The sequence below is a fragment of the Coptis chinensis genome, chromosome 9, assembly GCF_015680905.1.
Source record: "Coptis chinensis isolate HL-2020 chromosome 9, ASM1568090v1, whole genome shotgun sequence".
Lineage (NCBI taxonomy): Eukaryota > Viridiplantae > Streptophyta > Magnoliopsida > Ranunculales > Ranunculaceae > Coptis > Coptis chinensis.
Genome location: NC_141464.1, coordinates 30,520,994 through 30,544,579, shown reverse-complemented (window position 1 = coordinate 30,544,579; position 23,586 = coordinate 30,520,994). Strand labels below are relative to the sequence as shown.

General features: G+C 40.4%; 3 protein-coding genes across 5 annotated transcripts; 2 read left to right on the top strand and 1 right to left on the bottom strand.

The window, feature by feature from the left end:
• Window positions 1-1,688: 1,688 nt before the first annotated feature.
• On the bottom strand, window positions 1,689-2,887 carry LOC147475524 (uncharacterized). The gene has a single exon (XM_086584319.1). The coding sequence runs from the start codon at window positions 2,761-2,763 to the stop codon at window positions 2,167-2,169; it is 597 nt and encodes a 198-aa protein (XP_086440445.1). The 5' UTR covers window positions 2,764-2,887; the 3' UTR covers window positions 1,689-2,166.
• A 2,677-nt stretch (window positions 2,888-5,564) lies between these two features.
• Window positions 5,565-22,975, top strand: LOC147475522 (uncharacterized). Of its 3 annotated transcripts, none has more exons than XM_086584336.1 (7): window positions 5,565-5,856; window positions 7,440-8,047; window positions 8,132-8,191; window positions 8,271-8,404; window positions 22,346-22,428; window positions 22,522-22,643; window positions 22,754-22,975. In XM_086584336.1, the coding sequence occupies exons 4-7, from the start codon at window positions 8,382-8,384 to the stop codon at window positions 22,892-22,894; spliced, it is 369 nt and encodes a 122-aa protein (XP_086440462.1). In that variant the 5' UTR covers window positions 5,565-5,856; window positions 7,440-8,047; window positions 8,132-8,191; window positions 8,271-8,381; the 3' UTR covers window positions 22,895-22,975. The 3 variants fall into 3 exon arrangements, with proteins under 3 accessions (XP_086440462.1, XP_086440461.1, XP_086440460.1); XM_086584335.1 differs by having other exon boundaries at window positions 6,355-8,047; XM_086584334.1 differs by having other exon boundaries at window positions 5,575-5,856; window positions 7,976-8,047.
• LOC147475523 (uncharacterized) lies at window positions 11,536-13,257 on the top strand. Its single transcript, XM_086583347.1, has 2 exons — window positions 11,536-11,567; window positions 12,682-13,257. Exon 2 carries the CDS (start codon window positions 12,745-12,747, stop codon window positions 13,255-13,257), a length of 513 nt encoding a protein of 170 aa, XP_086439473.1. The 5' UTR covers window positions 11,536-11,567; window positions 12,682-12,744.
• Window positions 22,976-23,586: the final 611 nt, after the last annotated feature.

The following is a 23,586-nucleotide window of genomic DNA, read 5'->3' as shown; positions in this document are numbered from 1 at the left end:
TTGATCGACATCTCCGCAGTGTTCTTCAGGGTATTGTGGTTTTTGGTGGTCTTGGCTTCGGTGATCTACAGTGGTGTTTAGCGACACTTCCATTTCGTCTTAGTGGGTTAGGTATCTATTGTGGCACTGATGTCTTGACATTTGGTTTTGTTGCATCCCGTTTTTAGACTTTAGAGCTTCAGAACCACATTCTAAGGAGGTGTGGCTCGGTGCCTATGGGTGAGATTCTTGATGATGCTAGCAGTGCACTGCGTCTTTGTCTACCGGATGTTGATCTTAATTCTCTGGCTGTGAATGCTACCATCCCCTCAAAACCCCAAAAAGTTTTGGTGGAAGTTTTCTACGGTAAGATTATTGCGGATCTTGATAGGGAGTTTGAGTTGTCTGCTCGTCAGAAAGCAGTCATTGGGTGCTTACAGGCGGAACATGCGAAAGATTTCCTACTTGCTATTCCAATGGCGAGACTTGGACAACATATCTCATAGGTATAGTATCGTGTCATTCTCCAGTACCGTCTTATGATTCCTCTGTACTCTGGTGGTGGTCTTTGCCTTGTATGCAAAAGGAGCAGATTAGATGCTTTTGGGGACCATGCAGCACATTGCAAACATTTCCCCAATTTTAAATACTAACATTATCATGTTAGAGACATTTTATGTGATGGATTTTAGAGGGTTGGGGTACAAGTGAAGAAATAAGCTCCTGTTAACTTTCTCACTGATCCGAATGAGGGCAGATCGACACTTTGGCCTGCAAATGTCTTGATTTATAGTTGGTCTGAGAGAAAACATGCATGTATTGACGTAACTAGAGTCTCTCCATTGGTAAGGCTGGAGAATAGTGACTTTGAGGTGGGAGGAACAGCTAAGAGAGCAGCAACAGGGAAGATAGAGAAGCATGAGGAAGCTTGAATGGCTAACCAATATTGTTTTATTCCGTTCAGACACATTTAGGTTCTTGGGCCAACAGTCTGTTGAGCTTCTCAAGAGACTTAAGAAAGTTATGGATAGTAACGTTATGACAATTGGGTCTAATGAGTTTGTTTTTAAAATGATAGGATTTGCTATTCATAAAATACTTGCAACGTAACTTGTTGCACGTTTGTCTTAAGTATGTGTAAAACTCGTTATCATTATAAATAAAATTTCCACTTAAAAAATAATAATAATTAATAATTAATAAAGTTTTAAATGGGAGATTTTCAAAATCTCAGGTTTTAAACGTTTTTTAAGTTTAAAACGCATTTAAAACGTGATATTTTGAAAAACCCAAGTTTTAAACTGGAACAAGATGCCTTTCCAATTTAACGGATTTAAAAAACGCGTTTAAAAAAAAAAAAAAAAAAAAAACGCCGAATTTAGTGACAATCCATGTATGAGAGATTTTAATCAATACATATTGAAGTATCCCTAACCATTCGTTTCCGTAACATTAACATGGTTGGAATACTACAACTGATATTGATAGTTGACATATTTTAATTTATGATCACGATTGTTTTACAATTGCATTTAGATACATCAGGTTCATTGTGGATATACGGAATTATTAGATCATAAATCATGTCCTTCGAAAAATATACAACGGAAATGTAAATATGTAATTCATGCCATTCACTCAAACAAAAATATGCAACAATAATATATGGCAAAATTATGACAGAAAAAAATGTAAATTGTTGTAAACCCTTGACAAGAACACAATATATAAAACTCCATTATATTTACATACGTAATTAAATTTTCTGGATGTGATACACTGAATTAAATCATTAATCTATTTAAACCCCTAACCAGAGTAACAGGCCGGCTACCTCTTGTGATGTCTATATCGAGGACTCGAGGTGATTGTTGAACCAAAGAGAATACTTATAATCCAGTAGTCAATCTGACAAACACTATAGATCAAGGATGCCAACAATCCAAAGGAGCATGAGTGGATGACAAACATGCAGATCGACAAGTTTAGAATGAATGTAAATGCAAAAAGGGAAGATAACCATGATTACAATAATAACAGCATGGAGCCCCTTGCTTTCTTAAGACTATAGTTTCTAGCTAGCCATATATGAGCAAAACTAATAACCACGAATGAACCAATGGAACTCGGAGTAAGTTGATAAGCTCAAACTTATAATATGACGCAACCCAAAGCATTATATATTTATCAAAAGGCCTTGTGATAGAAATCATGAAGCTTCCTCCATGAATCTTCCCTTTGAATTTTCAGCTGTTTATAGAAGTTTCCAATAAATGTTTCAGCCTGGGTAAATAGTTCTTGTCCACTAAGGCATCCCTCCTCTTCTTCCTCCTCAAACTCGTTATCAATTTCTTCAGCTTCAGTCTCCCCACCTCCTATGAAAAAGATACTTGGTGTGGATGGACACTTCTTTAATGTACGCACCTTAACAGCTGAAGCAACCTTCACCGAGACAGACTTTTCTACCTTCTGAACTTTCTTTTCTTCAACTTCAGGCAAGTTGCCGTTATTGATAACTTCGTTAGCTTCCTTGTCACAAGAAGGTTCTGGGATCACTTTTGCAGTGGCAACAATGGGATTCGGTGCGAAAAGCAGAGTCTTCTTGTCATCTCGAGGCATAAGAAAGGAAAGAAGACCCGCTTCAGCACCTAGTGCAACGATAAGGAGATTAAGGAGGAAATATAGATAAGGAGGCCTCATCCATGGAGCTAATAGGGGAGTGATAAAGAAGAAGATAGCAATAAGTGATACCTTCACAATTTGAAACTTTTGAGACTTCTCCATAATAACTTTTGAAATGAGTGATGAGGAGGTGGTACAGGATATAATGGAATGAAAATGCTTGTAGTTGTAAACAATATGTGAGCATGTGCATGCATATATAGGGAGTGTGGGTGAGGAAAAAGCAAGTAGGTTTGTTTGAGGGATCAGCAATAGATAGGATTAAAGTCCCTTTTTCTTGTGTGGAAGAAGACTGAACACCATGGAGGTTGATGGATATGATATTATGATGGATAAGTGACCTATAGAACTAGGCAGCTAGCTAGTATGGTAAGAGGATTTGCCGTACATCCTTATAGCATGATATATTAAAAATGAAATCTTAGTCCGAAGGCAATTAAACAAAAAGTACTCATTCAGTTGACCACTAATTAACTTAGCAAAACTTATAATGACTTTTAGGGAGCTGAGATTTTAGATCAATATATACCATGGAAACTGCTCTGATCTGGTGCGGTTTGTTAAAAAGGTGAGTGCATTGCCTTGTGGCCTTTTGAAACTATAAAGGCTAGGGATCCATATTAGCGTTTCTATCCTATGTGCAATACTCCAGCATCATGAATAGAAACATGAAGGGGAAGTTGGAGTGTACCAGCGATCACTGCTGCATTTGAGCTAGCTTTTTCATTCCTTGATGTATTCCTGTTAAAAATGGTTTTTGATGCAAAATATAATGCCATGAGAAACTAGTTTTCCCCCCTTTCCCCAACTGATCATATAAGTGACAAGGGGCTTCCAACAAGAAATATATTTTATAGCTACGAGCTGTTAAATAAAAGCTATGAGCTTATAGCTTAGAGACAATGTTGTAAAAAACACAGAACAATTGTAAAATCTTTTTGATAGGCAGGACCCACAAACTGGAGAGTCGAATTTATGGTTCTGTAATCTTTTTTAATATGGTTCTGTAATCTTATTTGAGAATCACCTCGGAATTTCATACTAATCCATCTACTACGATAATTGCCTAGTTGAATTGGTGATAGTTGGTAAGACATCATTTTTGTAAGGCTGTTCAATAATAAGCAGTAGCATTCTTGGTCTATACTACGTTTCTTTTAGAAATCAGAGTTTCTACTTATATCACAAAAGCCAGATATGAATGATAAAGTGACTGAAGGACTTTCAGTATTTCCAGGATCATATTCGTCATCACCATGTTCCAAATCAAAAGTCAAGATACATATAATCGAAGGGTGCAGTGTATCCCTAAAATGACACATAGAAAATGGAGGTTCTAAATAATAATCACTTACATACATGGGTACACGACCAAGCGGATATATATATATAATATAGCAGATGTAAAATGACGTCTGGTTATGTTTGAGATAAAATAACATGCACAATTGCACAAACCTTTCAAAGTAGATCTTACTGGAAATTAGTTGATAAGGTCGGTGAGCATATTCCCATCACTTTTTCTCTCTTCAAAGAACAAGCAGCGCAAAACCAATCTGTCGTGGTTAAATGGGACCCTATTAGAGGTACTTTTAGGATCTTTGTTAAGGTCCACACCATAAAATCGAAAACCTTGTCTTACAACTCCCACTTGCTCGCTTAGTGCAATTGTGGTCCCTTTGCCGCTTTTGGACTTGGTGTAAATAGTATGGGTTTTCCCCATTGTAGAAAGTCAAGTCAAGGATTAGCCCATTCAAAAGGCCCTTTAGCAGCATCAAAAGGAATTGGGCTACGCTGATGTCCGATTTGACATCCTCGATTTGGATTGCAGTATAGGATTATGTGATAATAGATTACTAGATAGTGCATAAATGAGATAGAATTTGCTTATGAATGTGATGATCCAATCTTTTTGACAGCGTGGTAGAGAATCAAATTGGATAGTGTATCGTTCCACCCATTCAAACAAGGATATACCTTGTTGGTGGGTGAATCTTTAGGTTTTCGGTGTGCACCATCTTCACCTCACTTCCGTACATGTCGGCCTCAACAGCAAACACAAAGACATACGACTTAGAAAACAAGTGCATCATATCTTTGAGGTTGACGCTGATGAAGTAAAATAGACAACTGGTGCTCATATCCATGAGGCAGGAATTAGGCAGCTCTTTTTGAAGCAGAGCGCAGGTCACTTCTTAGTAACTTCCTCTAGGCAAAGTGGCAAACAACTGCTAACATACGTTTTTTTTCCGATAATCTCTGCTAACATACGTTGAGGAACAATAAAGTAGGACATTATCATTTTGAAATATAAACAGTTAGGGGACTGCCCAAAGTGCCAAACTCCATTAAACTATTCTGCCTAGGGCCTAGGCCCATCTATCAGTAATTCACCCAACTCAGTGTTCTTTTACATTCACCCAAAAAATTGGATTTGAAATGCAGAAGTTTTAGACCACTCGGTGTAAGATTAAGTAGTATAAGAAGATAAAAAAGTGTGCTTTTGATGTCATGGAATAATCTCTTTCACGCAACTTGGCAACTATACCTGAGTGGCTGAGTGACCTTTCTAACATTGAAACGTAATTTCTTTGTTAAGGAGTACTGAAGTTGAAAGAAACCGAATGTGTTGTTCACTTGTTCTTAAAGTAGAAATGCGACCAGGATGAATGTTGAGTATTCCAGGGATATTTTCATTTTCCCCAAGGACGACCTTTCCTCTCTTTTTTTTCCTTAAAGCGAAGGACCATTCTTGCGTTTAATTCTTTCTCTCTCAAGTCTATCCAAAGTTCTATATGTCGTTTGTTTTCATACTAATTTTATATGGTCCCCCAGTCATATCTCGTTTGTTTTCATACTAATTTTATATGGTCCTGGAAATTTTCTAGCTCCCTTTTTCCCAAGTCGATGGAAATTTAGAGTCATCGTACCTTTAAACACTGGCACAGAGACCACTAATATTATGCCGCCCATTACACCTTTAAACATTTCACCATGGCACGTTACAGATTATTTGGGTCACCATGGGCCATGGCGCGTACGTCATAGATTATTTGGGTCATCACCATGCATGTGCCACCATGTCACAAACTTAACGAACCATCAACCTCTCCATCTTCCTTAGTTCCTTCCTCACCAAAAGTGAATAAGTGATCCAATCCGTGTTTGGCCGGGTAACGCGTGACAGCCTGACAGGTATATTCTGCTTTGCTCTCTCGTTTTGATTCCGATATATTAGAGGGTGTTTGGGTAAAAAGGAGAAAAGCAGAATTTAAATAGCTAAACTGTACCAGTATGAACTCTGTGAATTAAGAAAATAACGTACAGTACGTGAAAACAAAACAAAACTAAGTTATTAATTACTGATTATCTAACCGTCCTTCACTTTATTTGAAATTCCTCTGATGATGTATATATGTTGGGACTATTCTTTTATAGTTGGGTCTTGTTTTTTATAACTTTAAAGAATCTGATGAAGAGAATAGCTCGTTGGTGTTGGAGAGTTTATTTCATTTTTATGAAGAGAGTGTTTTGGATCATAATGAGTTTATTTATATATCTCTAAAACTTTAGAAACAAGTTTCTATTCTTTGATGTAGATATCAGAAAATAGTGAGGTTCCTTTTACTTTCGTGTTCTTTGATTCTTTGGTTTTATATTCATGTGTTTCTACGTACTATTATGTGCTTGCAGGCTGTCTGGATCACCATTTTTTTTGTTCGTTTCGTTGCAATGTTTTAATTTGGCAGGATATATATTTAAATTTTTCCAAGCTTATTAGACAGAGGGAGTTGTTTGGCTTTGAGCATGTGTGTCAGTGTCAGGGAACTAAATTTTGGAAAATTTCGCATAATTTTTACAAAATTTTTGTTTTCGGTGGGCATAGAAACATTTCGAACTCTACACTTTCTATTTGTAAGTTTTCAAAGTAGTTTTACAAATATTTCGACCATTTTCTCGATTTCATTTATTTTGTACACTAATATGCAGTTTTTTATGAAATTTACAGAAAATTTCGAATAGTAGCAAGTGCAATAAATAATTTAAACAGTGGTTAAATTATTTTTGTCATTTTAACATTTAGCGTTTAGTATTTACTAGTTACTAAACATTAAAAATATATCATTTAGCATTTCATATTTAGTATTCATTTTGCCATCTTTGTTGATTTTTTTTAATCTTTTTATGGGGGCACATTTGATTATTGAGATATATATATATATAATATGCAGTTTTTTACGAAATTTACAGAAAGTTTCGAATAGTAGCAAATGCAATAGATAATTTAAACAGTGGTTAAATTATTTTTGTCATTTTAACATTTAGCGTTTAGTATTTACTAGTTACTAAACATTAAAAATATATCATTTAGCATTTCATATTTAGTATTCATTTTGCCATTTTTGTTGATTTTTTTTAATCTTTTTATGGGGGCACATTTGATTATTGAATATATATATATATATTCACATATTTCCTCTTACTTTTTGCAAAAATTTCTCAAAAATTTCTATATTTTCATTTTTTGTCGTCACCGAAACAATAACCGAATACGAAATTTAATTCTTTGGTCAATGTACATGTGCAATCTGCAAAACATTCTGGATATGCCTGAAGCTCAGACACGACAGTCGATTTCATGCATGATCATCTACTAGAAGAGTGAATTTATTTTATATTATCAATTAAAACTATTAAAATATTAAAGTATATCATCTTTCATTTATATGACTCAATTGATGGCCTAACGACTAACGTTAGTCCACACTGCATTCCAGGATTCTAGTTTCTTAGGCAAAATAGATAGGCAGAGAAGGAAAAGTAGGTGGATGAAGGTTGGAGGAGAAGAAAACGAATTTGAAGCCATCCACATAGAACGGGAGAAGAAAGAAATCAAAGAATTGATTAGGTTGTATTAGGCGTGTGTTTTGGTACAAGTCTCAGAAAATCTCACTCTAAAGAGGCCATGTATGTGTCTCAGAAATAGGAATTTTATTTGTCACCAAATTGTATGTTTCTAAATACTAGACACTTTTATTCGTACTTGGAACCTGTTTCCTACTTATTAGTTCATCATTTCTTTCTCTTTTTCCTTCGTTCAATCTACATGCAACTTCTTGTCTTCTTCTCGGAACAAATACACACACAAACATAATGGGGAGATATCTGACAATGGGGAGCAGGGCCGGCTCTGGGGTAGCCGAGAGGGGCAACTAGCTGGGACTCAAAAAAATTAGCCCAAAACTAGGGCCTCCAATTCGCTGATGACTATTGCCCTATTATCTGTATTTGTGTGTGATTTTTTTTTCATTAGGGTATGTATGCATAGTAAGGGGCCTCCACCTTAAGAGCTCGGCTAGGGCCTCGAGAAACTAAGGGCCACAAGGTTATACTTCAATCTTAAAGCTTTTCTTCTATAGTTCATTGAGTTTTTTTAAGTAAGGCCTAATTAGTTATGCTTTTTTTCTAGAGAAAACAACGTCAACTAACACTAAAAAGTTGAAGAGAGAGCTGAAGAGACGACGACGAGGTAACTTGTCTTTTGATATACTTAGTCCGCAAGTTGTACCTGTTTTTAGTAGTACAATGCTTGTGATTTGTATGTGCAGATCTTCGCAATTGTTGTTCCAACATCGCCAATACTGAGAACAATACTGAGAACGATGTTGAGTCAATCCCTACTGTCAAATCGTCATCGGAAATACTGAACGAAAGTCTTAATGATTTATTTGTTCAGGATGAAGTAAGTTTCTACTCTCCGCTAAACCTCACGTTTAGCTCTTTGTTAAAATTATTCCCTAGATGTAGTTATTATCAATCACGCGCATATGTTGGGTTATATTCATATACATTATGATACCAAAATTACCTGATATATTTTGAAAATTGAAACCAGTTCGGTGTCCCGTGAACATCCTTACTGAGACCATAATAAATTTTGAATACATACTGTTGTGGCCTCCTACCCTTTCTTAGACTTCCTACTTTTCTTTCCTTCCCCTCTCTTTAGGGTTCCCCCCTTCTTTATACTTCCTTCGTCCCTTAGTTTGCGCTCTACCCTTCATCTTCTTTTCATCCCTCGGTTCTCCTAAAACCCGCGTGTCTTCCTTGACTTCGCAAGACACTGTTCCTCACCTTCTGTGCTATCCCTCTACTTCGCCCAAGGCTTGCTGTCTACCCCAAGTCCGTGATGACCCATCAGCCCATGGGCTATTCCGAACCTTTGGGCCCTATCATCCCAAATCGGTCCATAACAGTTGCCCCTTCTTGGGAGCGTGGACCATGATGGGCTGCGATGCCAAGAACCCTGAAATACTCTTCAACCTACCGACTCTCGTTGTCATCCTCATTTCTGAATTCCAGATACTGTCCCTCATCTTGTCGAGCTTTAGTCAATATCTCAATCTTCTGTTCAGCTTCATCTAGCCTACGAAGAATAATAATGTGAGCTTTAGTCAGAGAAATGTATTGAGCCCGCAACAACTCAATCTCTCTTCGGAAAGTATCTAGTTCGGAGTGGGGTGCAGCATGTGGTTCTTCTGGGGATGATACTATAGTGGCATCATCACTTTGGGTCCTCTCACTATCATCAGTAGTTGTCTGAGGCATCAATGCCTCATGCTCCTGAGACGGGCTGGCGCTTAATTGTCCTTGCCAAGCTTGGTTGGGTATCTGGCCATCAGCCGAAGTTATGAGCAGACAGATTGCTTGAAAATTGGAGAGGACTAACCCTTTCTGAATAATCATTAGTTAAAACAAAAAACAAAACAAAAAGGTGTGTGCTTCGCAATTGTTTATCTACAGTTGCCCACTACATTATTGAGTTCATAAAATAAACATACGTACTTCAATTCACTACTAGTCCTCAACCCCTCAAGTTTGTGCTGTAACAGTACACTTTAGTCTTTTTTGTCAATCAATTCAGTGTTTTACAAGTTCTTAGTCTGACGCCCTCATAAAAGACTAGTACATGGTCAATCAAATGAAAACTAACAAACCTATCTAGACTCTGTTGTACTATAGAAGCCAGGTGTCAATTTTTCTTAGTTTGCTTTGAATAACTCTAGGGATCCGAGCCAACTCCCTTACTTCTTCATCCTGACCTTGCTTCTCTCTTCATTCTTTTCCCACCTCAAACTCCATTAAGCCTCTTCAACCTCTGGCCTTTTTTCGCACCTCCCACGGTTGGTGAAATCCCTTTGTTTGCCGGGCGTGGGAATGAAGTTCCTCCAGCTATTTTAGTTACTTCAAGGTTAGATCAACTCATCTTACTCCTTTTTATTCTTTTCATTGCTCTACTTTTTTGCTTTATCTATTTCGTTTTTGTCAAAATCTCTCTCTCCAAAACCTCATTCCCCATCCTAGCAGCCATCTTTTTTAGTATTGGGCTTTGTAGTCTGTTAGCCACCATCTCATTTTTATCCTTTTGTAGTCAATAGATTTGTCCATTAACCAGTTCATGGCCCATCTTTCATCCTTTCCCTCTCGGGATCAACTCGATCCACTTCGAACGATGGATCCCGAAACCCCGGTACGCCACTCTTAGGCGGCCCGACCTCGAGGTCGTTTCGCTCAAAGATTTGAAATCCCCTCGACAATGTTGGAATCGAGTTTGTGCCAAAGTTAACTCAATTTCCCCTTAGCCCCTTTTCAAAAGGGATGCCGGTAGCTACTGGTTGGCCAAATCGCGCCGGGCGCTTTCCTTTAACCGACCTTGATCGCGAAGTGTGCAATTTTTATCATTATATCTCCTAGTCAAGGGACTGGTAACCACGGAGAGTCTTGTTCAATGGCCAATTTTTATAACAAACATAATTCTACTAAAATTAGTTGCCGTGACCTATCTTCAAATTTCTACCAAGAGAACCACCAAAGCTAAGGGTGTCGGCTATCATTATTTCGCTCTCGATTCGGTAGGAAGTCGTTTTATTCTAAATCTCCTCGCTCGATAAAGACTGGGAATTATTTCCTTTATATTTGTCGGCAACGGAAGTGGAAGGAATTCGAACCTCGTGTTCGTTTGAATTATTCCAAATTCCGTTTTGGGGGTGAGTTATAGCTATACTCCCTTTATTATTCATAATCTACCCATGTCTTAGTTTGTTGTTCTTAATTCACGGGTTGGTACGCAGACTCAAAGGCGGACTAAAGGGATATCTTCATTGCTACAACGATAAGAGATCTAGGGAGTGATCAATATCCATTTCTCGGTTTGTCCAGATCTAGGATATCCTATTCTCTCCGACGATAGTCTATATTGCATTAGGGAGCACAAGCACCCCCTCTACCGTCTTCCATTCGGTCCGCCGCTGTGAGATCCCGCTTTGAGTATACCACTAAGAGCCGTCAAGCTCCACCCCACAAGAAAAGAATAGCGAGATAGTGTTTCATGTTCTCCCCATTGTTTTATCGGACGGTGAACCCCTTTGTTCGAATTTTGCGGGCGCTTTGAGTGGGAAGAACACCCGCCATAGATCCACATCTGTCTCGGACTAAGACCATGAAGTTTGCCCCCCCCTAAGCTTTTCCCCGTGTCAACCCGGGACTCGGATAGTGATGATCAAGGGGTCGCCGCTGCCCCAAATTTGGCTAAAAGGCCTCGAACAAGCCGGCTCCTCTTTGGCTCTCTTTGGATTCTTTCAGGAAGCCGTCTCCCCGCCCGGCCGGCGAAAGGAGAAAGACTCTACAGATAACCGTGGTGGCTATAAGGCTAAAGTTGTCGATTGATGCCCACCCTCTTTCTTTCGTCAAAAGCGCCTACTCGCCCTCTTACTTTGGCAGATTAGTTTTCTGGGACTCGATGTAGCTTCCGCTATGTTTCCACGGGGCTCACCTCGGTGATTTGGCTTATGCTCTTGATGGTCTCACCGGACCACTGCACTTCTCTATATCAAAGCCTAGAACGTGTAAGTGTCCTTTTATATTTCTGGCTAGTTAGTTGCATTCCATTCTAGTTTTAGTGAATCCCTGTAAGCTAGACTTAGTTTGGGAGGGTTTATGAACTCTCAATAATATGAGGTGAAATTCCAATAACTAGAATTACATATAACTTCACTCTACCATCATCCAGCATCTTGATTTAATTACGTTGTTCATTGCACTATCCAAGGATTAAGGGTCTTCATGAGTAAACTTTTAAGGTTTTGGTATGGACTAATGAACCATATAATTTCATATTCATACCCTATATGTCGATAAGTTTACATGGCGGAATTGACTTGTCTGACTTTAGAATTTAGGAATCAGCTAACATTTGTTCGGCCACTAGCTGCAGTGAATATGCTTGATAAAAGACTTGAAGTAGTGATGTTTGATATAAACAATTAAGTATTCTTTCCTACTAGGCTTTGGACAATCCCAAACTCTATGGTCTCACTCATATATCCATGTTAAAAGAGTTCAAATTATTGCTCCTCTTCTATGGTTTGGATTTTGCCCTTCCCTCCATCGATTACCATAGTACCACCGATGCTTACGGGGGTAAACATTCTTTTGATTAAAAGTACCATTTGTCACACGCTATATCGTATGTGCTCAATTCACGAACACTTTTCTTTTAATCTGAAAACTATTTTTGATGTATTTTAACTCCCCTAACATTTCCATGTGATTCTTAATCCTACCCTGCTTGTTGAATAACCCAATGTATGGTTTCATTAAAAACCCACGTCACTCGGTCCTCCCATCGGATGTTGTTGGTGAACCGGGTGATGGTTAAAGTTTGTATTGGGCATCGCTGACACTAAGGTATGCAAGGAACTGTCTTTTAAGTGAAAGAATCTTACCACTGCAAACACAAGCACATCTGCGATTGTTGGATGGTATTTTCTTTGACTAGCCTCTGCGCCATTTGGCAGTGCTGAAATTCTGTAGTGTTTCTTTGTTAAGATTTTGAGCTTGCGATTCATGCACTGTCGCCATTCCTAATATGACAACTAGGCTATCGTCGGTTCTAACCTCTTTCTTTTCCTTATACATTCGCATGGTTCTGCTTGCTACTTATGTTAAATTTGCCTGCAGGCATCTCTGGATTCTCTCCACCTTGTTCGTGCTTTCAACTTCTACGCTAGCCAGGGTCGAAGGATGAAGACAGAACTCTACGGTGCTGATGGTAAGTCTGGCCTTCGCGCCAAATGTGACCAGCTCCTTGTTGAAAGGGATGCTGCTCGACTCGAGATCGAGACCCTACGTACTGAAAAAGAAAATCTTTTGAAGTCTCAAGATAAAGCCTTGAAGAAGTGCCTAAAAGATAGAGAGGTTGAACTTCAGAAGCTGTATTCTAAGGAAATTACTCGTGTCTGCGAAGAGTACCGGAAAGAAGCTGAGGAGCACACTGCTTTAGCAGTTAAGCAGGTCCGCAAAGAATTAACAGGTCCGAAAAAGTCAGTCCTAGCACCAAGATCCTCTCCTATGGATTCTACTCCGCCATCCCTTATTGTTACCGAACTTCCTCCCAACCCTTTTGTGATCCCTCAAGAGACGACTGATAACGCATTTGCGGACTTGTCCGCCGCAATAGATGTCGTTCCCGAACCTTTGACCGCAGTCAATACTATCCAGGAACCCTTGTCCGTGATGGCGGTATCGCGAAGATGACCCTTGTCCGTGATGATGGGCATGCGAAGCTAACCATTGTCCGTGATGGAGACACGCGATCGACTCATCTGTGATGCTTATTTTGAATTTTGAATTTCACTTAGATTGTCTAATTTTGGCCATCGTGTATTTCACGGTATTCGAGCACGCCCGATCTTTGCCTGTTTTAAGTTTTTTGAACATCTTTAAATGTCTAAGTCTCTTGTTTGCTTATACTTATTTCCCCGCTATGCCCCCTAGTTTTTGTGCGATTTCTATATGTATGAAATCGGTGAAAACTATGTTACCCACAATTCGTTATTTCTTGCTTTGCTTAATATTATGCTCATCGTGAATCCCCTTCGATGCACCTAACACTTCGGATGTTCTTGTATCCAAGTGAATCTGATTAAGATGTAGTTATTAGAGATTGGAGCTAAAGAAAATACAACGGAATCCATACTGTGAACCTGTTCTGTTTCGTGATTCATGTCCATTTTATAACTTTAACGTTATATCGCGCTTCTTTTACCCATACATTGTAAAACTACCTCTTTGACACATTTTGCATTCCAACTCTTCATGGACTCGTACTATTTGTTTGTATTCTTACACCAATGCCGAGTCCGGGGACAACTAATATCTGCCCCCAGTTATGTTTTGGACCGGTTTGCCATACCATGTCCGGGACAACTAAATCTCCGCTTGATTTTGTTTTGGACTGGTTTGCCACACCATGTCCGGGACAACTAATATCTGCCCAGTTTTTTGTTTTGACTGGTTTGCCACACCGTGTCGGGACAACTAATATCTGCCAGATTTTGTTTTGGACTGGTTTGCTACACCGTGTCCGGGACAACTAATATCTGCCCAGCCTTTCTTTTTTTGGGTCCACAGACCGAAGTCCGGGACAACTAATATCTGCCCGATTATGATAACCGATTTACAATACCCTAATATCATTTTTCTTATATCTCCTTTGCAATACACCATAACACCTTTCCGATAATCAACATTTAACATCCTATATATATATATATCGATGTATCTAGATACTATATACATGTCGGTGCAGACTTCTTTCAAGGAGGTACTACCATCCATTACATATAAAACTTTTTAGTAACCTTATGTTCCACAATTTGTCTATCTCTCGGTCCATTGGGATACTTTAGCTTGTAAGTTCCATTAGGACCTATACCAATGACGAGGTATGGCCCCTCAATTCGGTCCTAACTTCCCATCCGTTGACTCCTTGGTATTCCCCATTACTCTTCGCAGCACCATGTCCCCTGCTATGAACTTTCGTTCCCTTGTGCGTTTGTTGTATCTTTTCTGGATCCTTCTATGATAGTTTATCAATTTCATTCGAGCTACCGCCCTGACTTCTTCCGCCAACACCAGATCTTTTCGAATGATAGCTTCATTAAGACCTGACTCCACCGCTTTCAATTTGGTGGTCGAGGCGATCATTTCAGGTGGTATAACTGCCTCCATACCATATGATAGCACGAACGGTGATTCCTCCGTTGAACTCCGCGGTGTTGTCCTATACATGCCAAAGTACCTTTGCAGTGTCGTCCGCCCATTGTCCTTTCCTATCTTCCAATTTCGTTTCAAATTGTCCAAGATACATTTGTTAGAAGCTTCGCTTGTCCATTACCTTCGGGTTTCCGGGTGTTGAAAAACCTTGTTTGATTCCGTAAGATTGAAGAAAAGCTTTGACTTTAGATCCACAAACCGGCTACCATTATCAGCTATAACCTTATATGGTAGGCCGAACACGCACACAATGTTTTCCCATAGAAACTTTATCACATGCTGCTCCTTAACTTGTTGTAGGGCCACCGCTTCAACCCATTTTGTAAAATAGTCCGTGGCGACCAACATGAAACGCTTTTCCACGGTGCCATAGGCATTGGTCCGACAACATCCATTCCCCACATTCGCGAAAGGCCACGGACTGAAAATGTTATGTAGAGGCTGCTGGAGTGAAAATTAGTTTCGCATGCATTTGACACTTGACGACTTCCGGGAGTATGTCGTAGAATCTCTTTTCATATGTGGCCAATAGTACCCTTGACTTAAAAGCGGTCTTGGCGGTGGTTCTTCCCGCGGAGTGACTACCACACTCTCTCCGCCCGTGAAACTCCGCCAAAACCGTTGGCTTGCTTTGGGTTAAGGCATCGGAAACAACGGTCCTCGAGTTCTTTCTATACAAATCCCCATCCACCATAGTGTATCTCCTAGCGGTTTGTTCCAGTCTCCTTTTTTCTTTCGGGTCTTCTATTTCTCTTCCTTCCAAGAAGCCTTTCATTTCCTCTGACCAGTCCTTAGGCTCTACATCATCCTGTATCACTGCTGCCACTTCATGCCAGGTTCTCGGATGTTTCATGTATTGAACATTAATTGTTCTGCCTTCTGTCCCTTCTATCATTCTTTGCGACATAAGCAGCCGCGCATCCGCATGTCCGTTTCTCCTCTGTTCAAATGCACAAACTTGATTATTTGGAAACCTCGCTGCCGCCATGTTCAACTCATGTAAATATTTAACCATCCTCGGACATCTAGCTGTGAACCCTCCATTGACTTGGCAAACTACCAAATTCGAATCAGTATAGACCGTTAACTCTGTGACTCCGCTTCTCTCGCCAACTCAATCCTCGCTATCGCGCCAGATTCGTTTCATTGTTAGATGCATTGAATCAAGTTTTATAGAAAGTTCTAACCTTGTGTTCTCTGGAGTAACCAGCACCACGCCAACTCCACTCCCAGTATCAGCGGATGATCCATCCGTGAACACCCTCCAGCCATTCTTTTTGTTCCACGGGTCGTTTTCGTCCGCGGCCTCCATGGCTTCAAACCCGATTTCCATGTCCGCACCCCGTTGGATCCTCCGCAGGGAATTACGCTAGAAAGTCGCGCCTTCGCTTGAGCTTTCTCCGCGGTCGAACTTGGTATTCTATCTCATATGGACCCAACAAAACCCACTTAATTTGAGCATTCTCCCGATTTTTCGCTTCGGAACCACGCTTTAAAGGCAAATTAGTCATGACAATAACTGAATGAGATTCAAAATAAGGTTTTAGTTTTAGTCGCGGAGAATACTGGCCAAAGCAAATCTCTATCCTGGCCGTATCTTGTCTCGATCTAACAATGTTTTACTTTGAAAGTATACCGGATACTCTACTCCGTTCTCTAGACGAACCAACACAGAGCTGATTGCAAAATCCGACACCGCGAGGTACAAATATAGCTTTTCACCTGGGCATGGCCTCGAAAGTATTGGTGCTTGTCCCATATACTTCTTAAGTTCTTGGAAGGCTCGTTCACATTCCTCTGTCCATTCAAAGTCAGTCGTCTTCTTAAGCAACTGATACAAAGGCTTGCATTTGTCAGACGATTTTAAAATGAATCTGTTCAACGCTGTTATTCTTCCTGCCAATACCTGCACATCTTTCTTAGTCCGCGGTGATGGCATATTGTCCAAAGATCTAATCAATTGCGGATTGGCTTCGATTCCCCTCGAAAGTAACTATATAGCCCAAAATTTCCCGGATGACACCCCAAATGTGCATTTTTCGGATTCAACTTCATTACAGGCTTCCTCAATATCCCAAAAGTTTCCTCCGGACCTTTCATGTGTTCTTCCTCCGTCATGCTTTTTTTCCACCATATCGTCGATGTAAACTTCCATCCTTTTCCTAATCTTGTCCATGAACATTTTTTCCCCAACCTCTCGAAATGTTGCACCTGCATTCTTAAGACCAAAGGGCATCCGGTATAACAATAAGTCCCTCCATTAACGACAAATCCGGTCTTAATCTGATCCGGTTCATACATCTCCACTTGGTTGTACCCCATGGAAGCGTCAAGAAATGAGAATATTTTGAACCCTACTGTTCGGGTCCACCATTTCGTTCACCTTGGGCATCGGATAAGCGTCTTTTGGGCATTCTCTCGTTAACATCCGCGGAAGTCCCACACACGCGCACCTTGCCATTCTTCTTTGGAATGCGCCACAATATTAGAGAGCCAAGTGGGTACACATTGTCTTTTATGATTCCTGCCCTTAGTAATTTTCCAATCTCTTCTTTGATACTATCTTCATACTTTGTAGGCGCACACCGTGGCCTCTGTTTCAATCGGCCTTGCATCTTCATTCATGTTCAACCGATGACATGCAATCTTCGGTCTATTCGGATATCTCCTCCACGGACCAAGCAAACACATCCTTATTCCGCTTTCAAAAATTCTATCGACTTTTTTTTTCCATGTCTCTCGTAACAACGATCCTACACCCGTTAGTTTCTCTCCTCCGTTTCTCCCAAGTTAACCATTTCTACCTCTTCCATTGTCTTGGACTCTGTCCGCGGTATAGGTGTGTCCGCGGACAGTCCTATCTGTAATTGCTATGCTTTCCTTGGGTGTTTTGGACCTTCCGATCGTGTACTTCCTTTCAACATATCTTTTACTGTGGCAAAATGACTTGGTATGCCGCATAAACCGATCTCCCCGATCTCATACGCCCCATTTGTGAAGGAAACCTTTTACGATGATAATAAGTGGATGGGACGGCTTTCATCGCATGAATCCATTTGCGTCCCAAAATCATATTATACTGGGACGCGGAGTCTACTACCACGAACGTGGTTATGACTGTGACTGGGCCTGCAGATACGGGCAATTCTATTTCTCCTATGGGTTCAGTCCTACTCCCATTAAAACCAAACAAATTATTTCTAGCTGGTTTCAAGGCCGATGTCTCTATATGCATTTCGTCTAGGGCAGAACGGAACAATAAATCTACTGAACTACCACAGTCAATTAAAATTCTTTTAGTAAGATAGTTACCTACTACCAGAGTTACCACCAATGCATCATCATGAGGAAGGTTGACCCGCTCTCTATCCTCCTCCGTGAACGCTATGTTGTTGTAGCCGGACGTACTCTGCGGTATAGCTCTTGGCATCAAGTTTACCTCGCACATTCGCAGAATCGAATCGTCGCCTTTACCTTGTCCCTTTGACCATTCCGAGTCGGTACTTCACCGCTATAAATGACATTGATAGTTCCCATAATTCTGCAATCTTCAGGTATCTTACCCTCTTCTCTGTTGTCCGCGACAAACTCCCTCAAGTGACCTTCATCAATCATCTTCTGCACCAACCACCTCAAAGCATAACATTCGTTGGTGCCGTGGTTCCGTAACTGATGATGCTGGCAATAAGGCTTGTCCGCTCTCTCCTCTGGGTAATTCCGCGGTGGTATGTAATCCTGTCGATCTCTTATAACCCTAAAGATTTCCTCCAAAGGCTTGTTCAACCGTGTATATATCTTTTCCTGATATGGTTTTCTGACCCTTTCTTCCCTCCGTTCTCTTTCCCTAGGCCGTTCCGCCTTGTATCCCTTTCCCTTGTAGTCCACTTTGCCTCTCCTTTCATCATATTTCTCCACTGTACTGACCCCTTTTCCCCCTTTTTTAGTAGACCGCGGTATATAATCCTCACACCTTATATACTTCTCCAATCTAGGATACAGTTCCGCCAAGTTAGATATCACTTCTTCATTTTTTACTATGGACATGTGTACTTTACTTCCTTGGCTTAACTCCATTCCTAAAAGCTATCCTTTGCAGGTCTTCTCATCTAAATTCTCCACTTTCATGGCCTCCGTTGAACACGGACACAAATTTCCTTAATGATTCTCCGTCTTCTTGTTTCACATAAAACAGTAGCGGGGACCGTCTACCGCTCTTTTCTTTTTTGATGAATGTAATGAGTGATTTAATGCCTTTTCTAGTTCATCGAACTTCTCTATACTTCCACCGGCAACCGATAAAACCAATCGGAAGCTCCATCTTTCAAACTTCGCGGAAAAAGCATACACCATAAACCATTAAACTTATCCTCTTGCCATAAAGCTAACTGTTGGCGAAAATGTTGTATGTGATGCACCGGGTCTCCCTTTCCATCAAATCTATCGAACCGGGTTGTGTGAACCGCCTTTGGTACCTCCGTTGACCTCACCACCGCCGCCAACGGGTTGTGGATCGGCGCCGCTATTACGGTTTGCCGTTCCTCGCTCTCTCCGCACTGACCGGTCGGATGGCTTCCCTTTCCCTTTCAAACATGTGTTGAACTTTGTTGTAATGTGACTCCATCCGCTATTCCACCGCCTTCCATTTGTGGATCTAGCTCTACTCCCTTCTCTACTCCATCTAACGGCTGCACAGGTTCCCCATCTGAGCTTTCTTCATCAGACTCATCTTCTATGATGTTTTCCTCTCTTCTTGTTTCTTCCGCTTCCCTCTCTCTTCTAAACTTTTCATTCGCTTCCCTCAGCCTATCCATCTCTACCTCCATCTCTCTCATTCTCTCCACCGCCGTCAGATCTGTTTCTCCTCCTACCTCTACTTGGTTGTCCACTCCTATACCATTTGCTTCCCCGACCTCCGTTTCTGTCTCCGCTCTCGCTTTTCTTTTCGACGGTGCCATCTCTTCTCCTAGAACCGTGATTTTTAACCGGTGTGGTCGTCGATTCGGTCCCCCTCGATCGCCAATTGTTGTGGCCTCCTACCCCTTTCTTAGACTTCCTACTTTTCTTTCCTTCCCTCTCTTTAGGGTTCCCCCTTCTTTATACTTCCTTCGTCCCTTAGTTTTGCTTCTACCCTTCATCTTCTTTTCATCCCTCGGTTCTCCTAAACCCACGTGTCTTCCTTGACTTCTCACACTGACACCTTCCTCACCTTCTCGTGCTATCCCTCTACTTCGCCCAAGGCTTCTTTGCCTACCCCCAAATCCGTGATGACCCATCAGCCCATGGGCTATTCCGAACCTTTGGGCCCTATCATCCCAAATCGGTCCATAACACATACATCTAGCTTGTTTCTTAATTAATTTGACTTGAAGCATTCATCTCCATATCGTATGGATTATGAGCATGTTGCTATTGACTAATTAATAGGATTCAAGTATTTGATTCTGACTTGAATATTGTTTCTACTAAAAGGGTGGCTAAAAGGGGGCATAAAAGAGAGAAAGCATTAGCATCAATTATGGAGACGTTTACAAACAGCTTGCAACGCGACTTTGTAAAAAACAAGTATTATGAATTCGGACTCTCATTAACTTGAATTTGATATGAATTGAAGCTCAGATTTCTCATTTACCAACAGAGTTGAGAAATTAATTCGGAAGACTTGGTGTACAATGTGACTGAATATTTAGTCTACGCTATGAAGGACATAATCACTTAAATGTGAAATCTAGAGACCACCTAGGCCAATATGCGATGGAAAAAGACTCACGGTGCCTTCACCTTCTTGACTTTCGAACTAGACCGCACTTAACATTTAGCATAGAAGCTGTTCAGACCTTTCGAACTGGACCGCACTTTCACTGAACAAAGCCTTTGTATTGTACAGTGGACTATTTTTGGTGGCATCATATCTAAAGTGTAACATGAAAATGAAAATAAATTCCACAAGCAAAATGGAACAAGCAGATTGTAATGGCACATATAGGACTTCCAGAAAAAATGTAAGATATTATGAAATAGAAAAATTTAAATAAAGAGGTCAAAACAATGAAATCAACGATTGGGATTGGGTGCTTTCTCTCAATTTAAAGTTTAAAGATGGCTGCTTTCTCTCATGGCTGCTTTCTCTCTCCTAGGGTTTAGCATAATAAACCCATCTCTCTCACCTCTACAATAGCCTTTTCGGGTTGATGTCACCACCCTGTGCCATTTCGGACGGCTGTCTCCTCTCTTTCATGAGATTACCTCATCTCTTTGCGGATTGTAAGGTGAAACTTTAGTTTTCATGTTATCTTGTGGCTTGAGGAAGTGAATTTGGTGAATCTGTTCAATAGAAGTTGAGTGGTTGTGAAAAGAGTGTGTGCTCTGGAGATTTCGTTGTAGCGGTTTGGTTCTTGTGGGTGATCTTGGGACGACATTCAGTACGTTTTGTTGGCTAAAGATTGGAACTTGAACCTAGCGGTGGCTGGAGGGGATCTTTGGAGATTTCGCTGTATAGCAGTTTGGTTCTTGTGGGTGATCTTGGGACGACATTCAGTATGTTTTGTTGGCTAAAGATTGGAACTTGAACCTAGCGGTGGCTGGAGGTGATCTCTGGAGATTTCGCTGTGTAGCGGTTTGGTTCTTGTGGGTGATCTTGGGACGACATTCGGTACATTTCGTTGGCTAAAGATTGGAACTTGAACCTAACGGTGGCTGGAGGGGATCTCTGGAGGCTAGTGATGGCAAGGGAAGGCCTTGTACAACCACTATGAGCGGGTTGTTGAGGGATTGGGTCCAAGTCCGTTTCTTGGCGGTGGTTTTTGGAAGCTTTGGTGACACCGGGTTCTATATGGAGATAAGGTGAAAGACCTGGAAGGGATGTTTGATTCTTTGGTTCGCGTTGGGATTGGGGTGATGTCTAGGCGATGGTGGGTGGTAGAAGGCGGGTAGAGATGGAGAGTGTCGGGTTGGTTGAACCAAATCCCTTTTTCAGGCGGGTTGGAATGTTTGGGCTCGGTTCGTGCTCTTTATCAGGCCTACATGGTGGGTTGATAGTACTAGCTAATGTATTGTGCAATGGACTTGGAGCCCGGCTATGTTGGGCTATGGCTATCTTTGGGCTATGGATATGTCAATGTATTAATTTGGTTCTCTAATGGTTGTTCCTTATTGAGGGGTTTCCTAATGAGGATACAATATAGTATGTAATAGGGGATTAGTAGGTATACAAGTTTGAATGTTACGCCCTCTAATGATCATACTCTTAGAGTGGATATAAAATTCAAACTTTGGTTATATACAGGTAGGGTCTGCCTTAACCCCAGCTTATCTGAAAAAAAAAAAAAAAAAAAAAAATGGAAATCTAACCTGGTAGACAAGTGGTTTATTGAGATCCACTTCTGATATACAGAATAATTTACATAGCACAGATTACAGTTATCACAGTAGGGTCTCAATAAGTTCAGCACATTTAAAAGCCAAGCCTAATTGTACTTTTATAATTCACTATTAGTTGAATCTGTGTAAATAAAATGTGTGCAGTTTGTAAATTACTCTGTATATCAAACTTCATTCTATGTTTTTGCAGTTCTATAGCTCTACTATACTCGTGCCCCATCTCCATCAAGTCTAAATCTACCAACGAGATAATTTTAGCTTCTCGCATCCTTGGTAATCTTTAATCCTTTGAAGTAACTAACACATTCTGTTTTCCTGTATATCTTATTTAATAAAACATGCATTTGCTGGCATTGTGATTTGTAGGATTGTTGTCCCTCACTGTCGGATGTCAGGATATTGGAGTAGAACATGAAATGCTGGAAGACTCAATTCCTCGGATCTCCCAAGCTTTGAAGCTTGATTCTGATTCATCGAGTTTATTATGTGTAAGTATGATATAACAAGACACTTGGGATTTATAATATCATTTTTAACCATAATAAGAATGTTGTTTGTATACTAAACTTTTTTGTGTAATTTCACTGTATGATCATAGTTATTGGAATCTTTGGCAATTGTTACCTTTGTCGGAGAATACGATCCTCAAGACACTGAACGCTCACTGCATGTGATATGGGATTTTCTTCATCACAAATTTGTACTTGAGCTTACTATTTCTTTGAAGAACTACTATTGATGTTATGAGATGCTAGAAGAATCATAACAACATCATAGTACTAAAGGTCTTAATATATTGATTGAGAAGCAATTAAAAATAGAGGCCAGAGAATTAGGGTTCTTAACTTCTTGTTACACAGCACTTAGTTACATATAAATAAGTCTAATACACTAAAATAGGAAACACTAAACACGGTCCATTCTAACAGATCGAACCAATAGGCGCAAGCCTATAACTCACACACAGATGATAGGTGCACGCATGTATACTTCAACACCCCCCTTCAAGTTGGAGCATAGATATCACTCATGCTCAGCTTGCTACAAAGAAGAGTAGATACTGGATGAAACAGTGGCTTTGTGAAGATATCGGCCAACTGATTATTGGACATGACATGAGGAGTCTGTATCTCCTTTGTTTCAACTTTGTGCCTAACATAATGACAATCCGCCTCGATATGCTTTGTCCTCTCATGAAATACTGGGTTGGAGGCAGTATGAATGGTTGCCTGATTATCACAATAGAGCGGTATAGGCAACTGAACTGAGAAACCCAACTCATGTAATAGATTGCGTATCCACATTAATTCACCAGTGCCTTGAGCCATAGCCCTATACTCAGCCTTTGCACTAGACTTGGCAACAATTGTTTGCTTTTTACTCTTCTAGGTGGCCAAATTACCTCCCATAAAGGTATAGTACCCAATAGTA

What these genes read in the sequence shown, in the direction of transcription:
- LOC147475524 (XM_086584319.1), bottom strand. Translation starts at nt 2,763, where the DNA reads ATGGAGAAGTCTCAAAAGTTTCAAATTGTGAAGGTATCACTTATTGCT.
- LOC147475523 (XM_086583347.1), top strand. Translation starts at nt 12,745, where the DNA reads ATGAAGACAGAACTCTACGGTGCTGATGGTAAGTCTGGCCTTCGCGCC.
- LOC147475522 (XM_086584336.1), top strand. Translation starts at nt 8,382, where the DNA reads ATGATTTATTTGTTCAGGATGAA. An exon ending in ATTTATTTGTTCAGGATGAA is followed by an intron (nt 8,405 to 22,345) that starts GTAAGTTTCTAC and finishes ATGTTTTTGCAG; the next exon opens with TTCTATAGCTCTACTATACT. An exon ending in ATTCATCGAGTTTATTATGT is followed by an intron (nt 22,644 to 22,753) that starts GTAAGTATGATA and finishes GTATGATCATAG; the next exon opens with TTATTGGAATCTTTGGCAAT.